This window comes from Lycium ferocissimum, unplaced genomic scaffold (assembly GCF_029784015.1).
Source record: "Lycium ferocissimum isolate CSIRO_LF1 unplaced genomic scaffold, AGI_CSIRO_Lferr_CH_V1 ctg2900, whole genome shotgun sequence".
NCBI classification, from domain to species: Eukaryota; Viridiplantae; Streptophyta; class Magnoliopsida; order Solanales; family Solanaceae; genus Lycium; species Lycium ferocissimum.
This window is the reverse complement of record NW_026724628.1, coordinates 5,245-30,996: the sequence shown is the minus strand read 5'-3', so window position 1 is coordinate 30,996 and position 25,752 is coordinate 5,245. Positions and strand designations below refer to the sequence as shown.

The 25,752-nt window shown below is 37.7% G+C and overlaps 1 protein-coding gene and 1 non-coding gene across 7 annotated transcripts; both read right to left on the bottom strand.

Moving 5' to 3' along the window:
* Positions 1-779: 779 nt before the first annotated feature.
* LOC132043834 (cation-chloride cotransporter 1) lies at positions 780-25,550 on the bottom strand. Of its 6 annotated transcripts, none has more exons than XM_059434299.1 (14): positions 25,491-25,550; positions 23,539-23,761; positions 21,593-21,730; positions 20,676-20,754; positions 16,396-16,487; positions 15,696-15,810; positions 15,444-15,544; positions 15,211-15,272; positions 14,697-14,924; positions 12,862-12,976; positions 12,500-12,694; positions 9,072-9,472; positions 5,258-5,419; positions 780-2,059 (listed from the first exon to the last, which is right to left on the bottom strand). In XM_059434299.1, exons 2-14 carry the CDS (start codon positions 23,709-23,711, stop codon positions 981-983), a joined length of 2,940 nt encoding a protein of 979 aa, XP_059290282.1. In that variant the 5' UTR covers positions 23,712-23,761; positions 25,491-25,550; the 3' UTR covers positions 780-980. The 6 variants fall into 6 exon arrangements, with proteins under 6 accessions (XP_059290282.1, XP_059290283.1, XP_059290280.1 ...); XM_059434300.1 differs by lacking the exon at positions 25,491-25,550 and adding an exon at positions 22,451-22,620 and having other exon boundaries at positions 23,539-23,916; XM_059434297.1 differs by lacking the exon at positions 25,491-25,550 and having other exon boundaries at positions 23,539-23,916.
* On the bottom strand, positions 4,232-4,333 carry LOC132043835 (U6 spliceosomal RNA). The gene has a single exon (XR_009411941.1). It is a non-coding gene; the product is annotated as a U6 spliceosomal RNA (small nuclear RNA).
* Positions 25,551-25,752: the final 202 nt, after the last annotated feature.

Sequence of the window (25,752 nt, the reverse complement as noted above, 5' to 3'; positions counted from 1 at the left end):
ATAAAGAATCTCTCATATAATCTAGCAATGAAGATGTTGGAAAGTAGCTAAATAAAGTTTCTTAATGTACTGATTTGCTCTTTAATTCCTTACTGGTGCCCTTTGATCTTTCCGTCAGATTTATTAATTCAATTACTATACATTTAATTGATCAATGCAAGCCTTCACTTCTGGCAACGAAGACGTTGTCAAATTGCTAGCTAAAGCTATAACAGATACATTGAACTAACCCATTTACTTAATTTAAATTTCATTTAATTGATTTATTTTTATTTATTGGTAGACAAATTTACTATTTGGTATAAAAATAGTATAGGAATAGTGTTTAAATGAGGGGTAAATGTATCGTTCAATATTTTATGGATATTTTGGTAATTCAACTTCACAACTTAGGGGCTTCCACTTTTAGTATTATATGATACTTGTCGCTAGTGGAATGTGTGTATAAACGTGTGTTTCTTTTCTATGTACATTAAAGAAAATTATTCCAAGGAAAGCCAATTGAACTTATTCAACAACGTTGATCAAGATCGTCGCTGAAGACGCCATCAAAAAAGCAAAACGAGAGTGGCAAAGCACCTTAATAAAATCTGTCCAAAACGAAAGAGGCAAGGGCAATTAACAATAATAACAATAACAATAAGCAAGCAAACAGATTTAGGAAAGGGCAATAACAATAGTAATAATTATACGCCATCTGAGAGTGATCCATAGAACAATGTACTTTAACGAGATTCTCTATCTCAACGTATTCTAGAAGATTAATAGTCAGCTAGAGATTCATCAATAACAAAATTTCTTTCACCAAATATCCAGTTCAATAGAATTAATGATACAAAAACTATATTGTACACCCACCTCGAGGAGAAAAGATAAAAACAACAAGAGGAAGACAGAGAAAATAACAAATTGAATTGGAACTATTGAAATAAAGCAACAAAGAAAGGGGAGGTAAAAAGGAAGTGTATGAACAGAACCACCTACGTAAACAAAGTCACAACATCTCTACGATATCCACGAACTATCAAGAGCCTAGGTACATTCTCAACCAACAGGTCCATGTATTCCATGTAGAAAAATGCTGGATGATTGGCAGGAGGAGGAGGAAGACTTACAAACACAACTGCAGCCATCCTCGAGTATTTTAGAATCGTCGAATTCAGCTTCAAAGTGGTATACAGGAATTTCTCGACTTGCTGCTCATTGACGACCACTGGCTTTCCATCAGCCATCAAAGAAGTCTTGTCCCTCTCCGCTCTGTCTTTCATCTCTCCCAGATAACTAGCTATTCTGCCCTGAGCAGCACTGAATGCTTCAACAGATTCTTGCTGCTCCCCTTGGCCTTCCCACGACTTCATGGAAATGACAATTACCTCAGCTTGCATCCGGAGGTCATAAAGAAATTTCTTTACATCAGCCTTGAGTCCCTCTGCATCAGAATCTTCCTCAGCAATGCAGAATACCTGAATCTTACAGCCCTCAAAGCTATCTTTTGTGAGAAGCAGTTGAGAGAGCAGCAACATAAGACCACCATCTCTGACTATCCAGTACAAATCAATGGTTCCATACTGTCTTTGATACTCATTAGGCCATTCATCCAGACCCTTCACAATAACTACTGCCTTGTTTGCAACAATGCAGTCATTTATTATTCCAACAAAGGTAGCAGGAATTTCAGTTAAATTTTCACGCCGCCATATCTCAGGGTACCGCATAACAATAATGTTTGGCTTGAGATTCCCAAGGCCCATAGTCTGAACAATGCCTCTAAAGCCTTCTGACATGTTGGGAGCAACAACTATTTCTGCTACACCTTCACATTGCTTGTAGTCGATATACGTACTTAGCTGCTTGCAAGCTGCCTTGGCATCCTCAGCACGTTCATGGTAGTCTCCATCTATAATAGAAATAAAGATGGACATACCCCTGCCCTTTTTCTTCATGCAGTTGGCAAAGTCCGCTAGTTTAGGATGACAAGGTACATTTTCTGGCAGCTTGCCCCATGGACGACAAAATATGAGAGGGATAGGGTACCAATTTTTGGGATGTACCTGACTTGCTGCATATACAATTGGATGTTCATTGCGTGTCATTTTGGATGTCTACAGCCACTATGTAAGGTCACACAGAATAACCTTTTATTGAGAACATAGAAGATATTGCCAAGCCAAGAATAAAGATGCAAATTCTTCAGTTTCTGTTATTTGCAATTAATAACTGAAAGCACTTTGCAGCATATTTAAGTTAAGTATGTGCATTTCTTAGTACTGTAATGTTTTCCAGGGATATGGAAGGAGAAATAAAGGCCTTTGAATGGATATTAATATGTGATCTGTTTAACCAGGATGACGGTTTACTAGACTTCGGCTATAGCCTATATGATGCTTACTCAATAGGAGAAAAATATATGGTGGGTATTTTCCTTCGGTGCTCCAAATTTTTATTACCTCACTAATGCTTATATTGCAATAAAAATAAGTGAATTATCCTTCAAGTTTAATTACACCGTCCTTTTGTAGCAACAGATCATTGACTATTTATGCTAGTTATAGAAAACTAGCCAAAAAATAACTCAAGTAGATTCACCTAAAAATTTAAAGCTCTTTCAACTTTGAACTCATGATTATACAGAGACTTATTCATGGAATAATCTGCTAATTAGCTACAATCAATTAGGGTTCTAAGTAATTACTTTTCGAGATTTGGGAATTTATTTCTCGAATTTCGCCTATCTTTAATCTTTGTGTTTGCGATTCCGCATTATTTTCTTGTTTTTCTTTAAAGTCAGTCACATCTTATAACATATGTTACCTTTCTCAAAAAAAAAAAAAAAAATTTATGTCAACCAAAACTTATACATTGTCGTCACCAAGTAACATTCAAATTATCACGAAAGCAGCATTATCATACCCTATCCTACTCCTTGTATTGTTAACATATGTAACCCATATCTAAAGCAAACACTTAAAAAATGATCCACTAAATGATTTTCGAAGTAAAACATTTTCCAGCGAAGAGGCCACGGGAGTTCTTATGAAGGCCAAAGGTGGATGGGTGGGATGTTTGTGAGACTTGAAAGTTATAATCTTCTGGCGTATAGCAGCCGGTGAAATAGAGCGGATAGTGATTCTCAATATCCCCAGAATCCAATGCACTTGTGGTGTCTGGACTTGTTAAGAAGATTGAGAACATATGCGGAAGGATGTGTGTGTGGGGCCACAATTCCAACACACGTATTCTGAAGTATGTTTGACATGTCGAAGGTTAGGATGGGGAAAGAATTTTGGTGTTGCGATAGTTGAAGACAGGAAGAAGAGTACAGATTTTGCATGTACCCAGAGTTTAGCACTATGGTTTTACTGGGGGAATGGGCTGACAGAAATGGAAACAAGACAAAAGGTAGAGGGGAGAGGGTGATGGGAGAAGGAAAAACGAGAGGGAAAGGAGTTGGGACGGGGCGAAAGGGAGAAAGGGGGCTGCGGTCATGTTACCGCAGGATATTATGGCATCAATGTCGATAACGACCAATCGGAAGGCAGCTGACTCAGAGGGATTCTATTGGTAGGATCCTCAGAATATTATCGATGACCAGTGTCAATACGGCACGACACTGGGGCCGGTGCAGAATATGTGTCGGATTCAGTAAACATTAGAAGGGTACTTTGACCAAAGAAAGCTGAAACATTAAGGAGAAAGGCATAGATGACACGCAAAGGAGAAAGACAAGCTACCTGATCCAGTCGAGCTCCGACAATGCCGTGTCTCAATTCGGGCTTTGATGTCACCAACAGAAAAAGGGGAGAAATGAAAAACAAAGGATAAACAGATCCTTTTTTGCAAGTTAGTCTCTCGGTTCCTCCTCCTTATTATCCATCTTCTTTCCTTTAAACTCCACAAATAGTCAGGGAGGAAGCCGACCTGGTGGGGGGGGGGGGGGGAGGTGTTGGTGGTTTCCTCCTGCTTCTTACTTCATTCCTTTTAATTCACTAAGAAACTCCACAAATTGATGGGGAGGAAGCTGGCATAGGGGGATTCTGTGTAAGGGAAACTTTTTGCCAAGTTAGTCTCTGTGGTTCCTTCTCCTCCTCCCCCAAAGAAGCCCAGAGATTGACAGGGATGTGTGAAGCTGCCGTCAAATTCAAACAGTAAAGAACTAATGTGCCAAAATTAGGATCATCTTTGAGAGAGTGGGAATATGAGAAGTTCTTAGAAAGGGGAAATGCAGGGGGTTATCTTAATTGGACCATTTTTTGATTAGCGCGTCATTCTTGTGCAGGGTCCATGCTAATCTTCTTTGTATTGTTCTAATTTTATCGGATGTCCCCAAAAGGACTGCAGGCGATATCTTATTGTAAGATAAGCAAAAGATGGATATTGTGGAGTTCAAAATCAGAGCCAAATCCATTACATCAGGATTTAGGGGTACACGGGGAGCAACATATGTGTGGGACTTGGAAGAGTGTATGTGCTAATGGAAATTGTCAAAGATAGTTCTAAAAAGATTGACAGATTTATAATACAATTAGGGGGTAATTTTGATAAAGTAAGGTTCCTGGGGGAGAGAGGATAAAGCATGCAGCTTATACTAATAGCAATGCAGAAGTTTTTGGTGTTTTAAAAGGTATAAAACTCACATGGTCCAAGGAGGACTGCAAAATTTGCATGGTTCAAGACCGGGGAATCAAGACCCAATCTAATCTAGATAGATTTACAATCTCAACTACATGGGAGGAATTTAAGACATGCTTCAAACGCCCTTGCCTAGACTTGCATCCAATCACTTGCCACATTGTTAGATAAAAGCAAAAGAAGTATCCAATTTGGAAAAAAAAAGTGGTTAAGAGCAACAAACTTCGGCAAGAGATTGAAGCAATATAAAGACCCAAACTTTCTGAAATAATATGGCACTCAACCATCTGATGCACATTTTTAGTATAAAAATGTCTAGCAAGGGACTGACATAACAATAAGTGTTGCCGACATTAAGATTTATTAATGGGGTAAGAAACAAATGAACTATATATGTTTGCACATAGACGAACCCTAGGTAACCACACAATTGAAAAAAGTGGGATCCTGCAATGACAACCCTAAATCGTGTTTGCTTCACTCAGCCTTTAAACAATTATAGAATACACATGAGGAGCAATCAGATGTTTTAAGACAAGAAGGAACTGACAGTACGAAAGGTCTGATTTATGTTGTTAGACAAGATTTTTAAATGAATTAGCAGATTAATAAATAGAAAAATACATACCTCCCAAAGATCGTAAACTACGAAGAGCAAGCTGAAAGTATGCACTCTTGAAACCATCACCCCAGTCTCCTGCTTTCCCCTTGATACTCACATAATAATAGATTAGACTTGCTAGGGCTAGTGATACCACAGTGAATTCCCATGAAATCAAAAACATGATCACTGAAAAGGAACAGCAGAAGAGAACATTCATTACTCTGAAATGCAGAAAGAGATCAAATGATTGCAAAATTTTGTGTATTTTAAGGTTAAGTGAACAAGTATGGTGTGCATCCTTGGATTCTTAAACTTTTTGCAATTATCTTGGGGTTTTATCCCCTTTTTTTTTTTTTTTTTTTTGGGTTGTTGGGGGGGGGGGGGGTTTCATGTCAATAAAGACTGGACTCATCAGCAATGTTAAATCACTACCACTATTCAGGCAAAGAACGAGGCCATCCTATATCCGGATGTCGTACATCCATAAACCAAGATTGTCACTGTTCCCACTATTACATAAACCAAAACTATAATCTAATGTGACTGTCTATACAGGAACAGAATCCTAGAAAGAAAAAAGAACAAGTCTCAGCAAGCAGGATAAGGGGGTTTCAGTTTTGTTCCAGATGTTTTTTCTACGGTGCTGACTCAAAAAGCATTAGCACCTCTTCTTACATTGCCCAATAACAGATCAGCTATGGCAGCTGTTCCTCAACATAGTAGGGCTCAGGTGGACTATGCCTAAGGCTACCTGCAATCTGCTGAATTGCTGGTATTACAATGGTGGCTCTATGAGACAAAAGAAATGGTGGAAAAAATAACCTGCATGCATTGACGGATAATTTGGAGAGAGAAATGCAAGATGTTTTGAAGACAGATATAGCTCTACCCAATCAAGATGAATTGTATTTTTTGTTTCATTTCTGGTGTAAATAAAGCTTTGTAGATGATGCAGAATCGTTACTGGACATGATTGATTCCTTCTAAGATAATACAGGGAGACTCTGTACAGCTTTTTGAATTGTAAAATGGCTCTAGCATGGCCTTCGCGCTGATTATTAATGTATTGTTACCACTTTCTAAAAAAGCAAGAAGGGTACAACCAATGACAGAAGGAAAAGAAAAAGAAAAGTTGGACTAAGCAACAACAATCAGAACTAAAAGTAAATTAAGAGATCCTTTAGGGAATCAATCATCCCTGAGTCCAAGAGTTTGAATTCTATCAAACTAAAAACATTGAGTTGCAGAAGAATATAGAAAGTGGAGGAACAGTGACCCAAAATCCTCCGACCCATGTCCAAGCAAACCATCAGATGGATAATAACCAGGTTGTAACAACAATTTTTTCCAAAACTAGATTCACCGACTCATAGAAAAGAGAAAGGAAAAGTAACCCAGAGTCCTCCAACCCGTGTCCAACCAAACTATCCGAAGGATTATAAACCAGGTTAATATTTACATTTTTGCCAAGCCTAAAAGAGAGATACTTTCTTCTCTGTCCATTATTTTACAATAGCAATCAGCGGAATAGACAAATTGATGTGATTCTTAAGTTAAGAAAGAACCCATCAATCAAGATCAATATATTCAACAGGAAACAAAAGCTGAATAGTTTGATTTCAAGAATCAAAGGTATTTGGGCTGTATAACTTGGAAACAATTGATTTAAAAACAAAATGACAGATGATAAATTAGAAGAACTACTCACTTGTTTGAAACAAGAAACAACTACATAAGAGTGAAAAGTGAAAACAAGATTTGGTTCTGTATGCCAAAGATGGATGCGATTGCAGTTAAGGGTTGGGTGTTCTTGAATGATCAAATGTTCAGAAGTTCTGAAGCAACCACGTGTAAACAATTAATGTGATAAAGAGGCACCACACGCAATTGAAAACAAGATAAAAAATATAACCACCATACTTGGAATAAAGACAAGGATAAAGAAGAAAGAAAGCAATTAAATCTCAAATTGCATTCAGCAGCTACTCAGAAACATGGAACTACCCTGACATGGGTGAGACCACTTTAGAGCTTAGGATCTCTTCTCTGATGACTAAAAGTCCCATTCTAATCTTGACAGGAAATAGTTAAAAACAAGGAAAAGTAGAATACCTATTTTAAAAAGGAAACTATAAATGGAACTACAAACCTACTAGGCTACGACAGAAGGAAACAAGATCAGAAACACAATAAGTCCTATTTTTGGCTTGCACGGAATTGTCAAACTTGGCTTCTTGGACTATTGAAACTTACATGGGCTTCTTGGACTTGAAAGCAAGTCCACACACCTATTCCCGGACAAACAAGAACTTGCACTTCGCCTCCAAGGTTACAAAACACCAATACAACTTGTTTTGCACCACATTTCTACTTCTTTTTCTCACCCCAACAACAACAACAACAGCAACAAGCCCAGTATAATCCCACCATGTGGGGTTTGGGGAAGGTAGAGTGTACGCAGACCTAACCCCCACCTTGAAAGGTAGGGCGGCTGTTTCCGAAAGACCCTCGGCTCAAGAGAGGAAAACAAGACAAAAGGTCAGATAGGGCCAAGCATATCGAAAACAATATGAAAATAATGAATAACAAAAGCGAGAAAGTCATGGTAGAACAGTCCGGAAAGAAACGAGCATTAACTACTATAGATAAATAAGATAATCAAAGTACAACGGCCCAACAAATATAAGCAAGGCAATCAAATGCGAAATCAAATGGCAATAAACGAATGAGCAAAACTACAACTACTATGGTGAAAGGATAAGCCACCTAGCCTTCTATCCTAATCCGAGTCCTCCACAACCTCCTATCTAAGGTCATGTCCTCGGTGGAAACGTGCCATATCCTGTCTAATCACCTCTCCCCAATACTTCTTCGGCCCTCCCTTTACCTCTCTTGAAACCGTCCATAGCCAACCTCTCACACCTCCGCACCGGGAGCATCCGTGTCTCTCTCTTCACATGCCCAAACCATCTCAGCCTCGCTTCCCGCATCTTGTCCTCCACCGATGCCACTCCCACCTTGTCCGGATGTCTTCATTCCTAATTCTATCCCTCCTAGTGTGCCCACACATCCACCGCAACATTCGCATTTCCGCGACTTTCATCTTCTGAACGTGAAAGTTCTTGACTGGCCAACACTCCGCCTCGTACAATAAAGTCGGTCTAACCACCACTTTGTAGAACTTGCCTAAATGAACTTAGTTTTCAATTTATTCAGTAAACTTAAAAATTACAAAGTGCAACTGAATTATAAAAAATCGCAAAATTGTTTGCCATAAAGGTTACAAGATCTATTCTCCCTCCATATTTTGGATTAAAGGCCACCAGTGTCCACAAGGTAAAAAAAAATTCTGAATGGTAATATATCTAAACCTTATTGTTTCTTCTCTGATTTCTTTTTAGACAAACTGTAAAAAGTTCAATTGTTCCTAATTATCTTCATAATTTTTCGATTACAGTTTCTATGATGCGCAGTAAAAAGCAAAAGAACACATTCAGCCCTTTCAACCTCTCAAATTGAATTGATAACAAAAGCCTAGTTTGGTAGCTGAGTATAAAATCAAATTAAAGAAAAATTTCTCGGGAAAATGTTACCAAAATTCTGCCACGTATTACGAGATGCAATATGGACAAGTAAAGGTCCAAACATTAGAAGTTTCAAGCTCCTGGATACTCACTAATCTATAACAGGCAGCAGCGAGATGATTGTTTTCTTGGGCAAGATAAAGCAATATGAAGCAAAATTTATCTTGAGTATAGAGAATTAGTTTATTTCCAGCGATATCAACAAAACAGAGAAAGAATACCAGCTCTCCAACAGCAAAAGCAGAAGTAAATACCTATACAAAGTAATGCTCCAACAAGAGAGAGACTCCAGTGGTGGAATTTCCACCGAGGTCGCCAGCTGGGAGCATCCAACAGATCCAGAAGGAAGCAGGATAAGTTCACACCAGCATAGCATAGGAGGTAAAACATTGTTATAGTTGGTGAAATAAGATCCAAATTCCCAATTACAACACATCCAATACAGATGAAGGCAGTGAAGAAAGTAGCCACATGAGGCTCACTTCCATCTACCACTTTAAAATAGTTCAGAACAGGTAGAATATCATCATTTGCAATAGCAGCGAGGAGACGTGGTGCACCAGTCAAGCTTTGAAGGGCTGCCCCCAAGGTTGAAAGGATGATACCGACATAAACAATTGCTGGAAACGGCCAAGCAATTGAAGCCGTCAACAACCTGCATGAGTGCATTAGCCATGCACCATAAGTATTCGAATACCATTCGATATAATAATATAATCTCTTTCATACAAAGTTACGGACTTATGGGTCAAATACAAGTCAGTTAAACTGTCAAATCCCAAATATATTGAGATTAAACAAATGGAGCAAGTATCAGCCTTATAACTGAAAAGCATTTAGGACCAGAACTTGAGCAATCAGAAAGAATCGGTCATGATATACAAGGAAACCGAAAACTTAACGGACACACCCATGTCTTCTAAACCCTAGCTAGGATGACGGCCAAAAGAAAGGCATAAGTACTAAATTCAAAAGTAAAACGCATCATTGATTTGAGCCAAGAATAGTGACAATCAGAACTGAATATCAACTTACACTATATGAAACACGGAGAAGTAAATCCATTGATGCAAAATACGGTAATATAAAGCAATACATTATCACTTTCAAAAAAACGTACGGTAATATAAAGCAAAAATCCAGCTGATTAGCTGTAGCAACCATATCACAATTTATAGTTTACAACTAGTGAACACTTGAATGACAAAAAAAAAAAAAAAAAAAAAAAAAAAAAAAAACAAAGCTTAAAAGTAAGTTCATCTAATCTCCCAGCTCAGTCATAGCTACTTCATTTTCCTTTGGGAACTTCAAAGATTTCTTCACAATTTTCTGCTCTTCTAACGAGAAAGCTCAAATAATCCTCTCCCTCACAGATATCTCTAGATAGTCTACATATATTATATACTCAGCTGGTCGACAACTCCCCTTAATCCTCTTTTTAGTGAAAGGACACGGGAACTAGCCCACACGTGTTATGCCCCGTAAGATTTTGAATTTAACTTTTTTTTCACCAACTAAATGTACCGTTTTAAAGATATTACGTGCTGGCAAAGTATGGGCTGCTTAGTTGTGGTGGTTGAATGATGATTATAATGTTGAAAATGATTTGAGGTAGGGGTAGCAAACGGGCGGGTCGGGTCATATATGAGCGGGTCGAAAACGGTTAGGTGAAAACAGATAAAATATCTGACCTGCCCATATTTGATACAGATAAAAAATGGGTTAACTGACGGATAATATGGAAATCCACATTAACCATTGCTTCTTAAATAAGATGTGAGCTTCTTTTCTTCAATTTGCAGCTTCTTCGTTCTTTTCTTCTTCTTTTTCTTTTTCCTATCTTTTTTCCTTTCATTTCCACCAATCAATTATGGTTCTTAGCTTTTGTTTCTATTTAATTTTAGGTACTTTTCCTTGAGATTCTCCATGGGGAATAATTGCTTTCAATAAATATGAAAAAGCATGTTTTCAGGTAAATCAAAATCTCATATGTTAGTACATCTTCTAACAAGATTTGACTAGGAGAATGAAATAAGTATATTTATTCATGACTTCTTGAAGAAAAAGTTATAACCTTTAGAATTAACATGCTTCCTACAATATAAATATTTTCATGAAAATAACGAATTTGCAGACAACATCAGCAGAAATATTCATAGTAGGAATCAGAAGCTGAACAATTCCAAAGAATTTTTCCAAGCTAAAAGAAAATTCCTAAAAAAAGAAAGTTTGTCTTAGTGTATGTTCTTAGAAGCTGTATCTGGTTGACCCCTTTTAATCATACATTTTCAAGGATTTACGGTTTTTAATCCTTAAACAGTATGTTACATTTTGGCTTTAATGAGATAGTATTTGAGTCAGCTTCCGTGTATGTTAAGTAGGCATTCAGACATATGTGGGTCTAGATTTATAAAAAAAAGTATTTGAAGTTAAAGTGTAAAAACGGTATTTGGAAATTGAAATAACACAATTGAAGTGGATAGGATTTTGGAAGTCCCTTTTTTGGTGGGTTATATGGGTTATCCATCACATATCCACTTTTTAGCGCTAATATGGATATTATCCATATTCTATCCGTTTTAAACTGGGCGATTATCTGACCCTTTTTTAATTGGGTGAGTCGGGCGGATACTTGTTTCTTTATTCCATTTTGCCAGCACTAATTTGAGGTATGAACTCTAGCCAAAGGCAAGCTATGGAGGTTGAAAGTTGAGATTTTCCTCTTTCTACCAACTCCTTGTCTAGGACATGAGTCCAAGTGGAGGATTTCATCCCAAGTTTCTTCTCATCAATTAAGGTGAGTTAAATGTGGTTGCTTAATGTTATTTAAAGTTTAAAAACATGAATCTTAATCCCCAAATTCTTTGATTTTGTCTGGATTTGTGATACTCGATCTAAAATTTCGCAAGGGTCAAGAATTGAGATTTTGATCTCTTAAGGTAATTTTTCACTATACTCTATAGCTTGAGTTTATGACTTGCATAGGTTATGGGCAGGCAACACGTTGTGGGTTTGGGCGATTTGGAAGATGTTCAAGCCATGGCTCACCTCATAACTATGGAACAAAGTTGGATTGGCCTAAGGCCAACACCCCAAGACACCCATGAGTATTTGGGATAAGAAATGATATTGATATGTTATTGGTTATGAATTAAAAGTCATGACCGCATCATTGACCTGATCGCGTTAACGTTGCTGCCAGCTCTAGGTAAGTGGAGATAGAACCCCCTAACGTATAAATGAAATGCTTTCTAAGTGCTTGTTGAAGTCATAAGAGCAATTTGAAGTATCTTGTGACTCTAGTGCATGTGGGGACGAGTATGTGATAGTGTCACTTAGTCGTGGAAGTACTAAATGACAAATTTATTATGTGAAATACGTTATTTGAACTCCTTTATGATTTCATGATGTTATTTAGATTTCCAAAGTGAGCTATGATATAAGAATACATGCTAAAGTTTGAGATATCTAAAAGTTGAAATGGAACTCGACATCGTGTAGGTCGCACGCATCGTGTTACTAAATGGCTATGTTGAGCTCGTGGTATTGTCTCTTGTTTTATATGCTTACATTGATCGCATTTAGTTACACTTATGATAGTATTCACCGCCTACTCATGTATTTCATTTAGGAACAAGACAGTAACAAGAAGCATCATAAGAGCATTGCAATTTAGATGAACCTGTCAGTCAAAAGCTTATCTCGAGTTGCAACGGATCCAAAGAACAGCACTGAAACTAGATATAAACCACTAGTCGTCAAAGTTGCTGCTAATGTCCCAACAGGAATTGAACGCTGAGTATCCTTTAGCGAGGCCGAACGATTTGAACCTGCCATGATCCCAGTCACCGCAGGGAAAAAGAGACCTACCAACGCACTTACATGGAGAAACAATCAAATATTAGACCCAGTTTCACACTTTGAACTTATCCATCACTGAAGTAAAAGGCAGAAAAAGAATGGACAACTTATTCCTGGCAGAGGTATCACGAAAATGAACAAGAGAGATAAAGAGAGAAGGAAACAAAATTTTGCAAGCCTTACTTGAAACTCCAGTATATCTTTCCATTAGGATCTGGAATCCCAGCATTACTAGTCCTCTGATATGCAGGACCCCAATTCTCCTTGAAAGATTCCGAACTCAACCCCGTGATTCCAACTGTACCATGCATATCAACAGAAAATAAAGAGCTTGCCATCATATATTCAAACAAAACAATATCAAGTTTAACTATTGATCAGGATAAAGTTTTCATGAGCGGTTTCCATACTAGGAAGGAAGCTAGAACTCTGCTCCCTCCTAAATTGATGTGAAGTAAAGCATAGACAGCTTTTAGATTTTGTCTAACTCTCAAAAATTTGACACTGGAATCCATCCCATAAACCAAAGAAAGAAATCAGCAATTGAAGATCTAGGCTATCATCCATGAGTAGTATACGTCAAACCTAACTGTAAATTTAGAATGTCCTAAACTCAGGAGGAAGGGAGCTAAATCCATAAAGGAATCAGTAGAAAATACCCAAAATGGTCCTCCAAATCTGGATTTCCACTCAAAATAGTCCCTATACTTTGAGTTGGAGCACTAATAGTCCTCCATCTTTCCAAAACATGAATTTAGTCCTAGATAACTTTTTCCAACTAAAACTAACTGAATACTTCCTGTCCATGGACGGTGAACCAACCCAGCTCTGTTATCAGCTATGGCATCAGCAATGGATACAGCTGTTGCCTTCTCTCTCCTGTATGAGTAGTTTGGAAGCTTTAAATAGACATAAATATTCAGTGTGTTTGACATGTTCTTCTTCTCCTTAAGTATTTTTCTTTTTAATTTGCAGGAAGAGAGTGGAATTGCATAACTGAGATGATTAATAACATAAAGAAGAAGGTGGTGAGCACACAACATGATGATGGTGATGAAGTGAGCTACCAATTGCAATTACGAGCTTCTAACACTGCCGAATCCGAGATTAAAAAAAATATCTGAAGACTGGAATATGCTTTTAATACTCACATGGGACTGCGGGAGGGGAGAAAAGAAAGGGGAGACAGCACCTGCACGAGTACAAGGCACTTGAGGCATTCCGTTAGGTATGGACGGTATTAGTTGCCTAGGACTAAATCTGCTCCATCTTTTGCAAGATGGAGGATTATTAGTGCACCACCTCAAAGACTAGGGACTATTTTGAGTGGAAGTCCAACTTTTGAGGACCATTTTGGGCGTTTTCTCAAAGCAATAAGGGCCACTAGAAGCAATACGAAATGCTGGAACTTACAGAGGTTGAGCTATCAATTCAGATTGACTATTAATTACTATTTGTTGATTCTCCCACATCGGTTGTGGAATGGGTGTTTGGACTCCTTATGTGAACTTGGGCAATCCTCCCCTCATGAGCTAGCTTTTGGGGTTGAGTTAGGCCCAAGATCCATTCTTTACATCAAAGTCGGACCATCCCAATTCATTGTTTACCCGATGCTGGGCCCCATCTTATATTGTCCACGACTCCACGCTCCAGATGTCGGGGTTGTTGATTCTCTCACATCAGTTGTGGAATTGGTGTTTGAACTCCTTATATGGACTTGGGCAATCCTCCCCTCATGATCTAGCTTTTGGAGTTGATTTAGGCCCAAGATCCATTCTTTACACTATCACAGACTAGCTTAGCAATAGCAATAAGTGTCCACTCTTCTCAAGGGCCAGAACAAAATGAATTGGTCGACAGCCTTCTACTAAGAAAGAGCGACAAGGGAAAACCTTACACTGTCAAACAAGCTTTTCTTCATGTACCTTAACTTTTAAGCGTGTACAATCAATTTCTAAGCAGCAGAACACTTCACAAAGCTTTCCAAAAAGAAAAAAGTAGTCATAAACAACATAAACCTGCTGGACGATCATGCCTTGCCAAAAGAATGCCAGAGAATATGCAGACCAATGAGAATACAACAGGTACAAGGAATGCCGGTGCAACACGATTAATTATTTTTACACCACCAAAAACTATGAAGCAGAGAAGAATAGTCACGACAATCCCATAAATTTGCAGGTCGTGCAAACTTGGCCTTGTAATGGGCTCCGCAATATCTGTACCATTAACTCTTGTGACAGTTTCTGCATAAACAACAAAGTAAAATTCAGAAATACAAATGAATTTGAAAAGATAATGTATTACCCAGTAAAGAATCAACAAAAATATACTCATTGAAAGTAATGATCCATATAGCCAAGGAAGAGAGCAGATTATCATCAAACATGCCCATACAAGCAGACACAACAAAGAATTACTGCTATAAAAAAAGACAAGATCCAAGGAGCATTCATAGCATGATCTGCAGTCTTTTTGAAACATTAAATTCTAGCCAATAAATCAAGTGCGACAATCTCACTCAAGAAATACCTCTAAGAATGCCAGCAGCTGGTACAGCATCTAGGAAGGTTTCCACAGCTCCCAATACATACCTGTAAGACAGACATGTAATTGCAGACAACATTAACACAAACTTTTATAGATAGTGCCAAATGATGAAAGCAATGTAACCTCATTTGCAAGTGTCAGATGATGAAAGCTACAGGGGGCAACATTCACCTAGTGAGTAGCTCTTAATACAAAAAGTCAGATTGTATACTCACATTGCTCCAGCTACTGCATTTCCAAGGAAAAAACACAGCCCAATGCTGACACCAACTTCTGGACCCAAAGCACGACCAATGAGATAGTAAGGTCCTCCACCCTAATTTTGAGAAAACAAATCAAAGATATCATTGACCATCTAAGTTACTAGGAAAAAATAAAGTGCATGTGTCTAATATAGGAAAGCAAAATAGAGGAGCTATCTCCTTTATCTTGATTCAAATTCTATCTGATGAGCAACTATTTCTCACCTTCATGGCGCCATTGGTGGCAATAGCACTTAATGATATTGTGGTAAGGAAAGTACAAGATCCACAGAAAGCAACGAGCAACAATGACTGACCAATCCCAGCCATACCAACAATCCTACAGCATAGAAGAAATCAAAGCAAATATACATCATGTCAAATAGAAAAGGATATGACGTGACTAACAAACAAATAGGTAATTGTTCAACCCCACCCCACCCCACCCCACCCCCCCAACACACACACAAGTGCATCTTCCCTTTTTCCTCCTTTTGCCTACAGTGTTCCTTTCTACTTCTTCCTCTTTGCTCTAATTACGCTGCCTAACAAGTGCTGTAACAGGAGAATATCAGAGATAGAAGGAAGATCAGCTCACTTTGAGTACCTCACAAAACCATTTTAAAATATCAATATTAACCCATACTTCTAACAAGAGTAGACCATTTAATCATACCATAGGAAACATAATGTAATCTGATTTACAATAATCAGTGCGGGAATTTATAGAACCCGGGAATTACAAATGCCGAAGTATTGGAAATGAAAGGAAGTTATCCACATCCAGAATGTTGACCATAGTCATTAACATGCAAATTTAAGGAAACGAGACTTGATCACCTTTTGATAGCTACAGCATTATAAATCTTGACCACAAAAAGAGTCCGAAGAGAACACGTAAAGGAATGGATACGATGCAACATACCAAGAAAACCTGATATAATAGATGATCCCCATAATATTTTGCAAGCATGGCACGAAGACACCCATCAATGTCCCAGACTTGACAGCAATAGGCTACAACAGCATTCACAGAAAGAGAAGATTAAAAAGGCATTCAAAGCTTCATTGAGCAACCCATCATTACAGAATTACATAATTCAGCAATACATGCAAGCTGCAAGTTGTGATCAATGAATTTCAAATCTCAAAAGTGCAAGTTCTGATGAATGCACAGATACAACTACAACTAAGCCTCAGTCACAAACAAGTTGGGTTGTCAATATGAATCCCCACTTCTTCATTTAAGCCCAAATGAGTCTTTATGCTGAAACCGAATCCTGGAGGCCTGATTTCAACATGACAGGAGAATCCTCCATCACAGCGGAGGACAAAAGAGTGGTTGCAAAGAGATTTTGATCAAATTGAAGTCTTGGAAGGTTTGAGACTTTGTGCTGCTTATAAAGCACCGGGTCCTGATGGGTATACTATGGGGTTTTTCCATAAGTGTTTGGACATTGTTAAGTAGCATGTCATGATGACCATGAAAAATGTTAACTGCAATGAGTATTTTGAGAAGAGTTTCAATGTCTCTTATATGGCTTTGATTCCGAAAAAAGAATGGGGCAAAGGAATTGAGGGACTTTAGACCAATTAGTCTAATTGGTAGTGTATATAAGATCATCTCCAAGGTGTTGACAGAAAGATTGAAGAAAAGTGGTGGATAAGTTAGTTGATGGATACCAAATGGCATTTAGTAAAGGCAGACAAATCATGGATGCTGCTTTAATAGCTAATGAGCATGTGGATTCTATAATAGCAAGCCAATTACCATAGATACTTTGTAAGCTTGACATTGAAAAGGCTTATGATTCTGTCAACTGGAATTTCCTCTTCAAAGTGTTAAGAGACATGGGATTTGGGACTAAATGGATTAGCTGGATCTCTTTTTGTATAAGAACTGTGAGGTTCTCCATCCTGATAACTGTCTCTCCACAGAGTTTTTTTGCATCAGAGAGAGGACTCCGGCAGGGTGATCCCTTGTCACCTTTTCTCTTCCTTATTGCCATGGAAGGTTTGGGGCAGATGTTTCAGACAGCCAAGAGGAATGGGTGGATCAGAGGTTATAATGCCTCAAACAGTGTAGACAGTAACCTGGCCATCACACATCTGTTGTATGCTGATGACTCTTTGGTTTTCTGTAATGCTGATGCTGATCAACTGAAATATTTAAGACTTATTCTGGTTGTGTTTGAAGCTATTTCAGGGCTACATGTGAATTGGAGAGAGAGCAGGTTGTACCCAGTGAATGAACTGCAAAACATCCAGGTTTTAGCTGCTGTTTTGGGTTGTAAGGTGGCATTATTACCAACTACTTCTTGTTGGGTGCCAAGAACAAAGCACAAGGAATATGGAATGTGGTGATTGAAAGATGTGAAAAGAGATTATCAAGTTGGAAGAGGCAGTACCTATCTATGGAAGGTAGGGTCACTTTGGTAAACTCTGCACTAGAGCCACTACCCACTTATGTGATGTCTTTATTTCCTCTACCAGTTAATAAGGTAAGGGATATATCGGATGCACTCATGAGAAATTTCATCTGGGAAGGGAATAGTGAAAAGAATTCATTTCACTTGGTGGAATGGGACATTCTCATCACTAACAAAAGGCAAGGGGGTCTAGGAATCAGGAATCTCAAAGCTCATAACCATAGCCCACTTTTGAAATGGTTGTGGAGATACAATACAGAACGTAGTGCTCTAAGGAGAAAGGTTATATGTGAGAAGTATGGGCAAGTAGAACAATGGTGTACCAATCCTGTCACCAGCCCTTATGGAGTTGGAGTGTAGAGAACAATCAGGCAGCACTGGAATTTTATGTTGTTCAACACAAGTATAAGGGTGGGAAATGGAAGAAAAACACTTTTTTGGAATGACAATTGGCCAGGACATGGTCCAATTAAAGATTTGTTGCCTGAATTCTATAGCATCACTGCATTGCCAGAAATTAAAATGGAAGAAACATGGGGGCAGCATGGGGGGAACATCATCTTCAGGAGAGGACTTAATGACTGGGAACTTGAGAGAGTTGCTGAGTTCTTTGGAACCTTGGAGGAATTTAAAGGATTGAATGAGCATGATGATACTTTAATCTGGAAGAACTGTTGTAAAGGGATCTTGACAGTTAAATCTGCTTACTCAAAACTTTCATTCTCAAGTCAGCATAGAAATAGATGGCCATGGAAGGAAATCTGGAAAGTAAAAGCTCCTTCCAAGGTCATCTGTTTTTCATGGCTGGTGGCAAGAAGAGTTTGCCTTACTCAAGAGAAGTTGCAAAGGAGGGACTTTCAATTATGTTCAAGATGTATGTTGTGTGACAGAGCTTTGGAAACCAACAATCATCTTTTTAATCATTGTGCTCTTACAACACAGCTGTGGCAACTCTTTCTGAGCCTGGTTGGAATGAACCGGACCATGCCAGCAACCACTGAAGAGCTTCTGGAGTGTTGGAACAACAATGGTGGCATTGTGAGGCAGAAATCTTGGTGGAGTCTAATACCTGCTTGCATATGGTGGACAGTTTGGAAGGAAAGGAACAACAGAGTTTTTTAAGATAAGCACAAGCCTTTTTGGGAAGTTAAGATGAACTATGTTCACTTACTTTATTTTTGGTGTAAAGAAATTCATGTAGCAGATATAGAATCTTTGGTAGCTATGCTAGGACTTTTGTAATCTGTAAAATAGCTTGCACTGCCTTAGTGCTTCTGAGAATAAAATGTTACCAGTCTCAAAAACAAGGTCCATAATTGTGAGAATTGATAGAAAAGCAAATTACAAGAGAAGTAGGAGAAACCAAACAAGTAACTAGAGAAGTATAAAACAATAACCCTCACACTCTCTTCCATGCTGATCAGAAATAAAACTGAGCAAATAAACCTCATTAAATGAAGTTGTAAAGGAAAGGGGGAAATGAAGGGGAGAGGGGAGGACAACCAGCTAAACTGTTGATATTTGTATTCCAGGCAGCCACTTAAGATTACATACACAATCACGTTACCACATATTGGAGAATTAATAACACAACTAAACAATTCAGATTCATCTTTTCTTGCACAAATTATGAGTAAAACTGAGATAGTGAGTACAGCAAATTCATCGACAGACGCCAATAGATCCAACAAATATTTTTACTGAGGATCTGTCATGCTTTAACCTTTTTGAATATTCTGTTCATGTATTCTGTCTGCTAACGTTTTATTTTGAGACAATAAAACTTTAAAATCTGAAGATCTGAAGATCTCAGCTTATTATAAAGAACAGTATTCTAATAAAAAGGTATGATAAGCGCCAAATTAAAGTGTCAAAGAGTTGAATATGGCAACAAGTTCCATGGGTCTACTTTCTCTTCTATTCAATTTTGCAAAGAAGAGCAAGAGTGGGAATATTGTGATCCAGCAGCCTCCTCCATATCTAAAACTAGATCATCGCTAGCATGAGTCAAAGATTGAATTGTCTCGTATTTATAACAAATTGCTGAGAAATAGGAACCTTACCAAAAAATCCATTCGCAACTTGGAATGGTGTAAGATGGTGATGCTCAGTTTAAAGTGAACTTGAGCATGCAATGATGATTTATCACTAATAATTAGTAAACAATATGTTATACAATGCATTTACTTTAAAGTAAGTTCTCCTACACTTTTTGTCTTCTTATAACTTCACTCTACCCTTTAGCCACCTTCTTGCCCACTGTTCAGCATTTATTCAAAGATGCAGACAATATATTTCTTTAACCATTCCCCATCGGCCTCCCACAAAACAGACTGAGTAAGTCATAGGAGATGACAACAAAGACCATGAAAGAAAGGAAAACTCCATGGGAGACTCTCCCTTGAAAGCAGGTTTCATGTTTCATTGGAATTCAGAGAGGGTCAGTTATAGGAGAGTAATAAAAGAAAAGAGAAGGGGTAGTTCCCCCTTTTTGTTAGGAAGCAAAAGGGCATAGAGGATAAAAATGGAGTATGCTACCAATCCACATCAACTTTTCCAGTCTCTCGGGGAATGACAAAAAGGAGCAATCTTTTACTCCTCTTCCAGCTGTACCAAATCATGGTAGGTACGTCAAATAATTCATTTATGGAAATAGAGTAATATATTTTCCTCCCCCTTTCTCTTCTCCGTCCGGTAAACCAAAATGTAGTAGGTAATGGGTATGACATAAAACTTCAGGAAAATAGAATGGATGATTAAGAACCTATCACAGTACCCTGGGCCGCTCAAGAGTGATAGACACATCCCCACCATCTCTCGGGCTAGGTGGCGCTTGAATTTGATCCCCTGTCATGCTGAAATAGCAAGATTGATTAGAACCATATTATTATTTAGCTATCAAATACTGGAAAGGAAAGTCGAATTTGAAAATGATCAGTTTTGGAAACACAAAAATGGTAAGCTTATAAGGACATGTATCGAGTCTTACAAAATCCGAAATTAACCCCAAGCCAAGACCCAACCAACAGAAAAACTCCATTATTCTCCAATGTTGTTCACAGTGCTACAATTTTTAGGCAGTTCTGGGCATTGTTGTTGTTCATTGTAAAGTTACGGCACAAGTCTGGGCATTGTTCATTAATTTGGCTAAGGTGAACTGGACTATGCCTGAACACACTGCAGACCTTCTAAGCTGTTGGATAAGAAGGGGAGGGAGCAAGAGTCAGAAGATTTGGTGGAAAACAGTTCCTGCCTGCATCTGGTGGAACATTTGGAAGGAAAGAAATGACAGAATTTTTAAAGGCAGAGAAAGTTCATTGCAGAAGATCCAATGGAAGGTCTTTACTTCATTAAGTTTTTGGTGTAAAGAACAATATGTAGAAGAGGAAGTTCAGTTAGTGGACTTTTTAGGATTACTGTAAGTATTTCTCTTTCAGTAAAATGTAAATTTTTGAGGTGGCCAGCATACCCTTAATGCTGAGGAATACAAAATTACCAGTTTCAAAAAAATTTTTAGGCAGTTCTGGGGAAAAAGTGAGAGAGAGAGAGAAGAAAGAAAGTAAAGCTAAATCAACCACACCTCAACTGGAACAAGTTGGAGCTGCATTTATTATATTTATCTAATACAAGATAAAAGGTTTGCAGGCAAGAAGAGAATAAAATGTGAAGGACAACAGAATGTTTACCTCTTACCTCTTCAGACCTAGAATATTTACAAGAGAATCAAAGCCAAACAGTTCCAGTTTGGATTCTCTTTGAGGACCGTTGACACTGTGATTGAGCATTGCACCTTCGGAAGCCACATCTGGCTGCATTTTTACTTTAACTTTCCTGATAAATTGTGTAAATCAGAATAATGCATAAAAAATTATAATGTAAGAGAAACAAAATTCTTGAACACTTCAAGCAAAAAATAAAAAAAATAAAAGAAACCCTTAAACCAAAAAAAAAAAAGAAGGAATGTTGACAATATATCCAACTTTGAGATAACAAGTGTTTTAGTGTATGACCATCTCATCTAAAAGCTTAAGTCGTTAGAAAGGGCGGACTTTTATTTACATAATTATTCTCTCCAACACGCCCCTCGTGTGTGAGCCTGATTCTTTTCATGGGCCAAGCACGTGTAAATTCTTTTTGATAATGGCTAGAAATGAGACTCGAACCCACGACCTTTACCTTCTCCGATACCATGTTGAAGTGTATGACCATCTCATCTAAAAGTTTAAGTTGTTAGAGAGAGCACAATTATAATTAATTGAGTATTCTCTTCAACAGTAAGAATTCTGAGGATTGAAGAATCTGATAAAAAAGGTTGACAGCTTACTCCAATAACAGTACCCACAAAAGTTAAACAATCTGTTAAAATCCTACAGAAATCCATAAGGAAGCTTTGAATTAACTAATCTATAAGTTGTAAAGGTTTTCAGACACTAAAGAACGTAAACATCTCATTCAAGAAAGAAATATAAATTCCAAAAAATTTCCCCACTACTAATCCAAAGAAATTGGTAAAGAAACAATCATTCATCCTATAAGCTAAAAGGGACCTACTCAGATAAATTGATTTAGCTCCGCGTGAGAGGGTATTTTTTCCTCTGGAGTCCGAAATCTCTACATAACCATGTAGTCTCCCCAAAATGACTGTATGAATCATCTACCAGTTTCAGTATGGAGAGAACCTTAAGCATTGGGAAGTCGACTCCAGGATGTGTAGCAGCGGTCTAAAAAATTAGCAGAAGCAAACATCAACGTAGTTATTCATAATGCACCACAGAGTTTAACCCCCACCCACCCAGAGGTCACCATATCTCCCTTTAACGATCAAGAAAATGCATAATCGTGATACGCACTTCGGAGCTTCAGTTTTATGTGCCACAAATGCTTCCAAGAGTCCTAAACTTTCTCCTTCTCAAACTCAATTCTCACAATTTCTCCTTTTGCAAACCCAGTTTCTCAAAGTTCACTGAACGATAATCCAATCTGCTAGACGTCCTCATAATTCATTGTCAACAGGTTAGCCAGCATCCAGTACAGTTCCTTTTACATGATTCTTCTATTTATCTCTAGATACAAATAGAAAGCCTGCTCCACACACAACATCTACCATGAAGACCAAGCTTATTTGTCAATTTTTGAAGCCTCAATGAAAATCGCCATAGCATTGAAGGTGAATATAGACTCAAATACCGACTTCTACTTAATACCTTATTTCGACATTCATCCTGAAACGAAGTCAAATCATAAACCTTCCCATGCATGTTAAAATAATCGCATTTTCTGTGAACTCTGACATGTCAAATTATGAATATTCCCTCAATTCAAACAAGTGGGCATAATTTAAAAAGAAAAAACTTAAGCCTAAATCAAAAGGTGTCCCTTTTTCCCTAAGTTAGTTTATTTGTGAGCCGTCGAACAGACTGCGGAATTTGGTTGTAGATCATAGAGAACCCTGAATGTGAGAAACTATAAACCTCGAAGGGGTCAGAGTAACAACCCACACTAGGTGAATTATATGTTGATGGAAGACAGATAGATATGCAAAAAAGTTGATGATATCATGAAAATAATGTGAGAAACTATATGTTACGGAATAGTAAAAATGTGAGAGAGAGAGAGAGAGAGAGAGAGAGAGAGAGTACTTGGGATCGGATGATCTGGGATCAATAGAGGACATCTCCAAAACGGCACGATCATTATCATGTGCCACCACTGGACTGTACTTTCGTCCCCTAGCAGCTGCACCTGATGATGCCAACTCATTTTCATCCTCTATTTCTCCTCCCCCACCCTCCATTTTCTCCTTTGAATGCATTCAATTCCAACAATGCCTCAATCTTCTACATATTATATGATGATTCAGATCTGATGACAGAGCGATCTCACAATTCAAATAACAGAGGTTGAATATTATTTGTATTTGTATTTAAGAGAGGGAGAAATGTGTTGCAAGATAAGGGCGGGTGGGCAGGTTCCCTTGAACAGAGAAAGGGAAACAGAAAAAGGCGTTCCTTAATGGAGCAGTAGCTATTCTTAACCGAGTTTGTTAATTCACACGTAAATTGACAAAAGCGTGCGGTGTGCGTGCGCCTCAAGGACCCAACCCCCTCTTAACCTGCTGGGGGTTTTCCAAGGCATGAGGGTTTTGTTTTTTCGGACGGTGAAACTTGAAACTCTCGTGGACAGTGAAATTATTATATTAAATAAAAATTCTTTGGTACCGAAAATACAGGAAAATATAGTTGTCACCCAATGCAGTATGGACATTTAGGCAAGTTTTGTTCTCTCACCTTTCATTGAAGAAACTGTCCAAAGAAAAAAAAAATGTATTAAGTATTTGCTCGTTTAAAAAAAATATGGAAACGGGCCAAATATACCCTTCGTTATATTATGGGTCCAAATATACTCCCGCAATTATACTTTGACACAAATATACCCCCATTTTAATGGAGGGACATATGTCATCATCCTATTGGCCTATTTTAAATTATCTCTTAATTAATTAAATCTAACCCATAACCCGATGTTCAATTAAAAAAGGGATAATTTCAGAGACCTCCCCTTAGGTTTAGCTCTATTACACTGACCTCCCTTGTGGTTTACGATGTTACGGTGACCTCCCTTATTTATATTTTATTGTAACAATTCTTTTAAACCATTTATCATAAATAAAAATCAATACAATATGACAGAAAAATCAATACAATATGACAGATTTGCCCTTTTAGATATTACTATCTTTTGATTAACCAATTTTATGATTTTTTTTTTATGAGTCTCTTTTAGAAATTAAAAAAGAAAACACACCTAATTGTAGATTGGGGCCTTTACCATCTTCATTAGCGGCTACTTTTTACTGCCACAATTAGCCATCAGTTAGAACGGATAGAGAAAAAAGATCCATTAACAATGATCAATAAAAAGCTTTCCAAAGGTCCCATAAAAAACCACGCTGTTTTTAGACACATTGAAAAGGATCATCAAGAAGTTTTCTCAAAGATCTTATATAAAACGTGATAGGCCGCAGAGGCAGTCTCAAATATGTGAAATTAGATGAAAAAGTGCTTCTATTAAATAGAATATTTTTTGGTTAGTCTATTAAATAGAATTGAGATAATGAGATCTTATATAACTTGGCAGATAAAAGCTTTGCAGACTCAAAATTCCAAGAGAAAGAAAGCTTCAAAATCCAAAGCTTCGCATGATAATATGTTTCTGGAATTGCAGACTCTGTCTTTTCTCTTTCAAAAATTTTGCAACGTCAAATATTGATTATCTAAACTTTTTATGTGAATCAGAAACTGTAACGGGGAAAGTGAAAATGAATTATTGTGTCTTTTTTCTACTTTATCTTTTAAACAATTTTTAAAAACAATCATAAAGGGATAATCAAAAGATAGTAATAACTAAAAGGGAAAATCAGTCATATTTTATTAATTTTTATTTATGATAAATGGTTTAAAAGAATTGTTACAAAAAAATCTATATAAGAGAGGTCACTGTAATATCGTAAACTACGAGGAAGGCCAGTGTGATAGAGGTAAACCTCAGGGAGGCCTCTGAAATTATCCCATTAAAAAACCCATGCCCATACCTGAAAAATTTGAGTCAAGCTTCTTCATAGGTTTGCTTTCTCTCTTTCTTGAAAAATTAATACGCTTTACTCTTTCAATGGCCTGTAACTGCTTCTTCTTCTTCTTCTTCTTCTTCTTCAATACAAAGCATCTTCGTGCACGCAAATTAAAATAATAGTATCGGTTTGCATAATGGACCTCCAAAAACCAACGCATAATTGATTCTTCGTTCCTCATTTGTAAACACAGCCATTGGACAATACTACTACTGTCGGAAAAAGG

What these genes read in the sequence shown, in the direction of transcription:
- LOC132043834 (XM_059434299.1), bottom strand. Translation starts at nt 23,711, where the DNA reads ATGCATTCAAAGGAGAAAATGGAGGGTGGGGGAGGAGAAATAGAGGAT. An exon ending in TATTATATCAGGTTTTCTTG is followed by an intron (nt 15,811 to 16,395) that starts GTATGTTGCATC and finishes TCTATGCTGTAG; the next exon opens with GATTGTTGGTATGGCTGGGA. An exon ending in AAGATATACTGGAGTTTCAA is followed by an intron (nt 12,695 to 12,861) that starts GTAAGGCTTGCA and finishes TCTCCATGTAAG; the next exon opens with TGCGTTGGTAGGTCTCTTTT.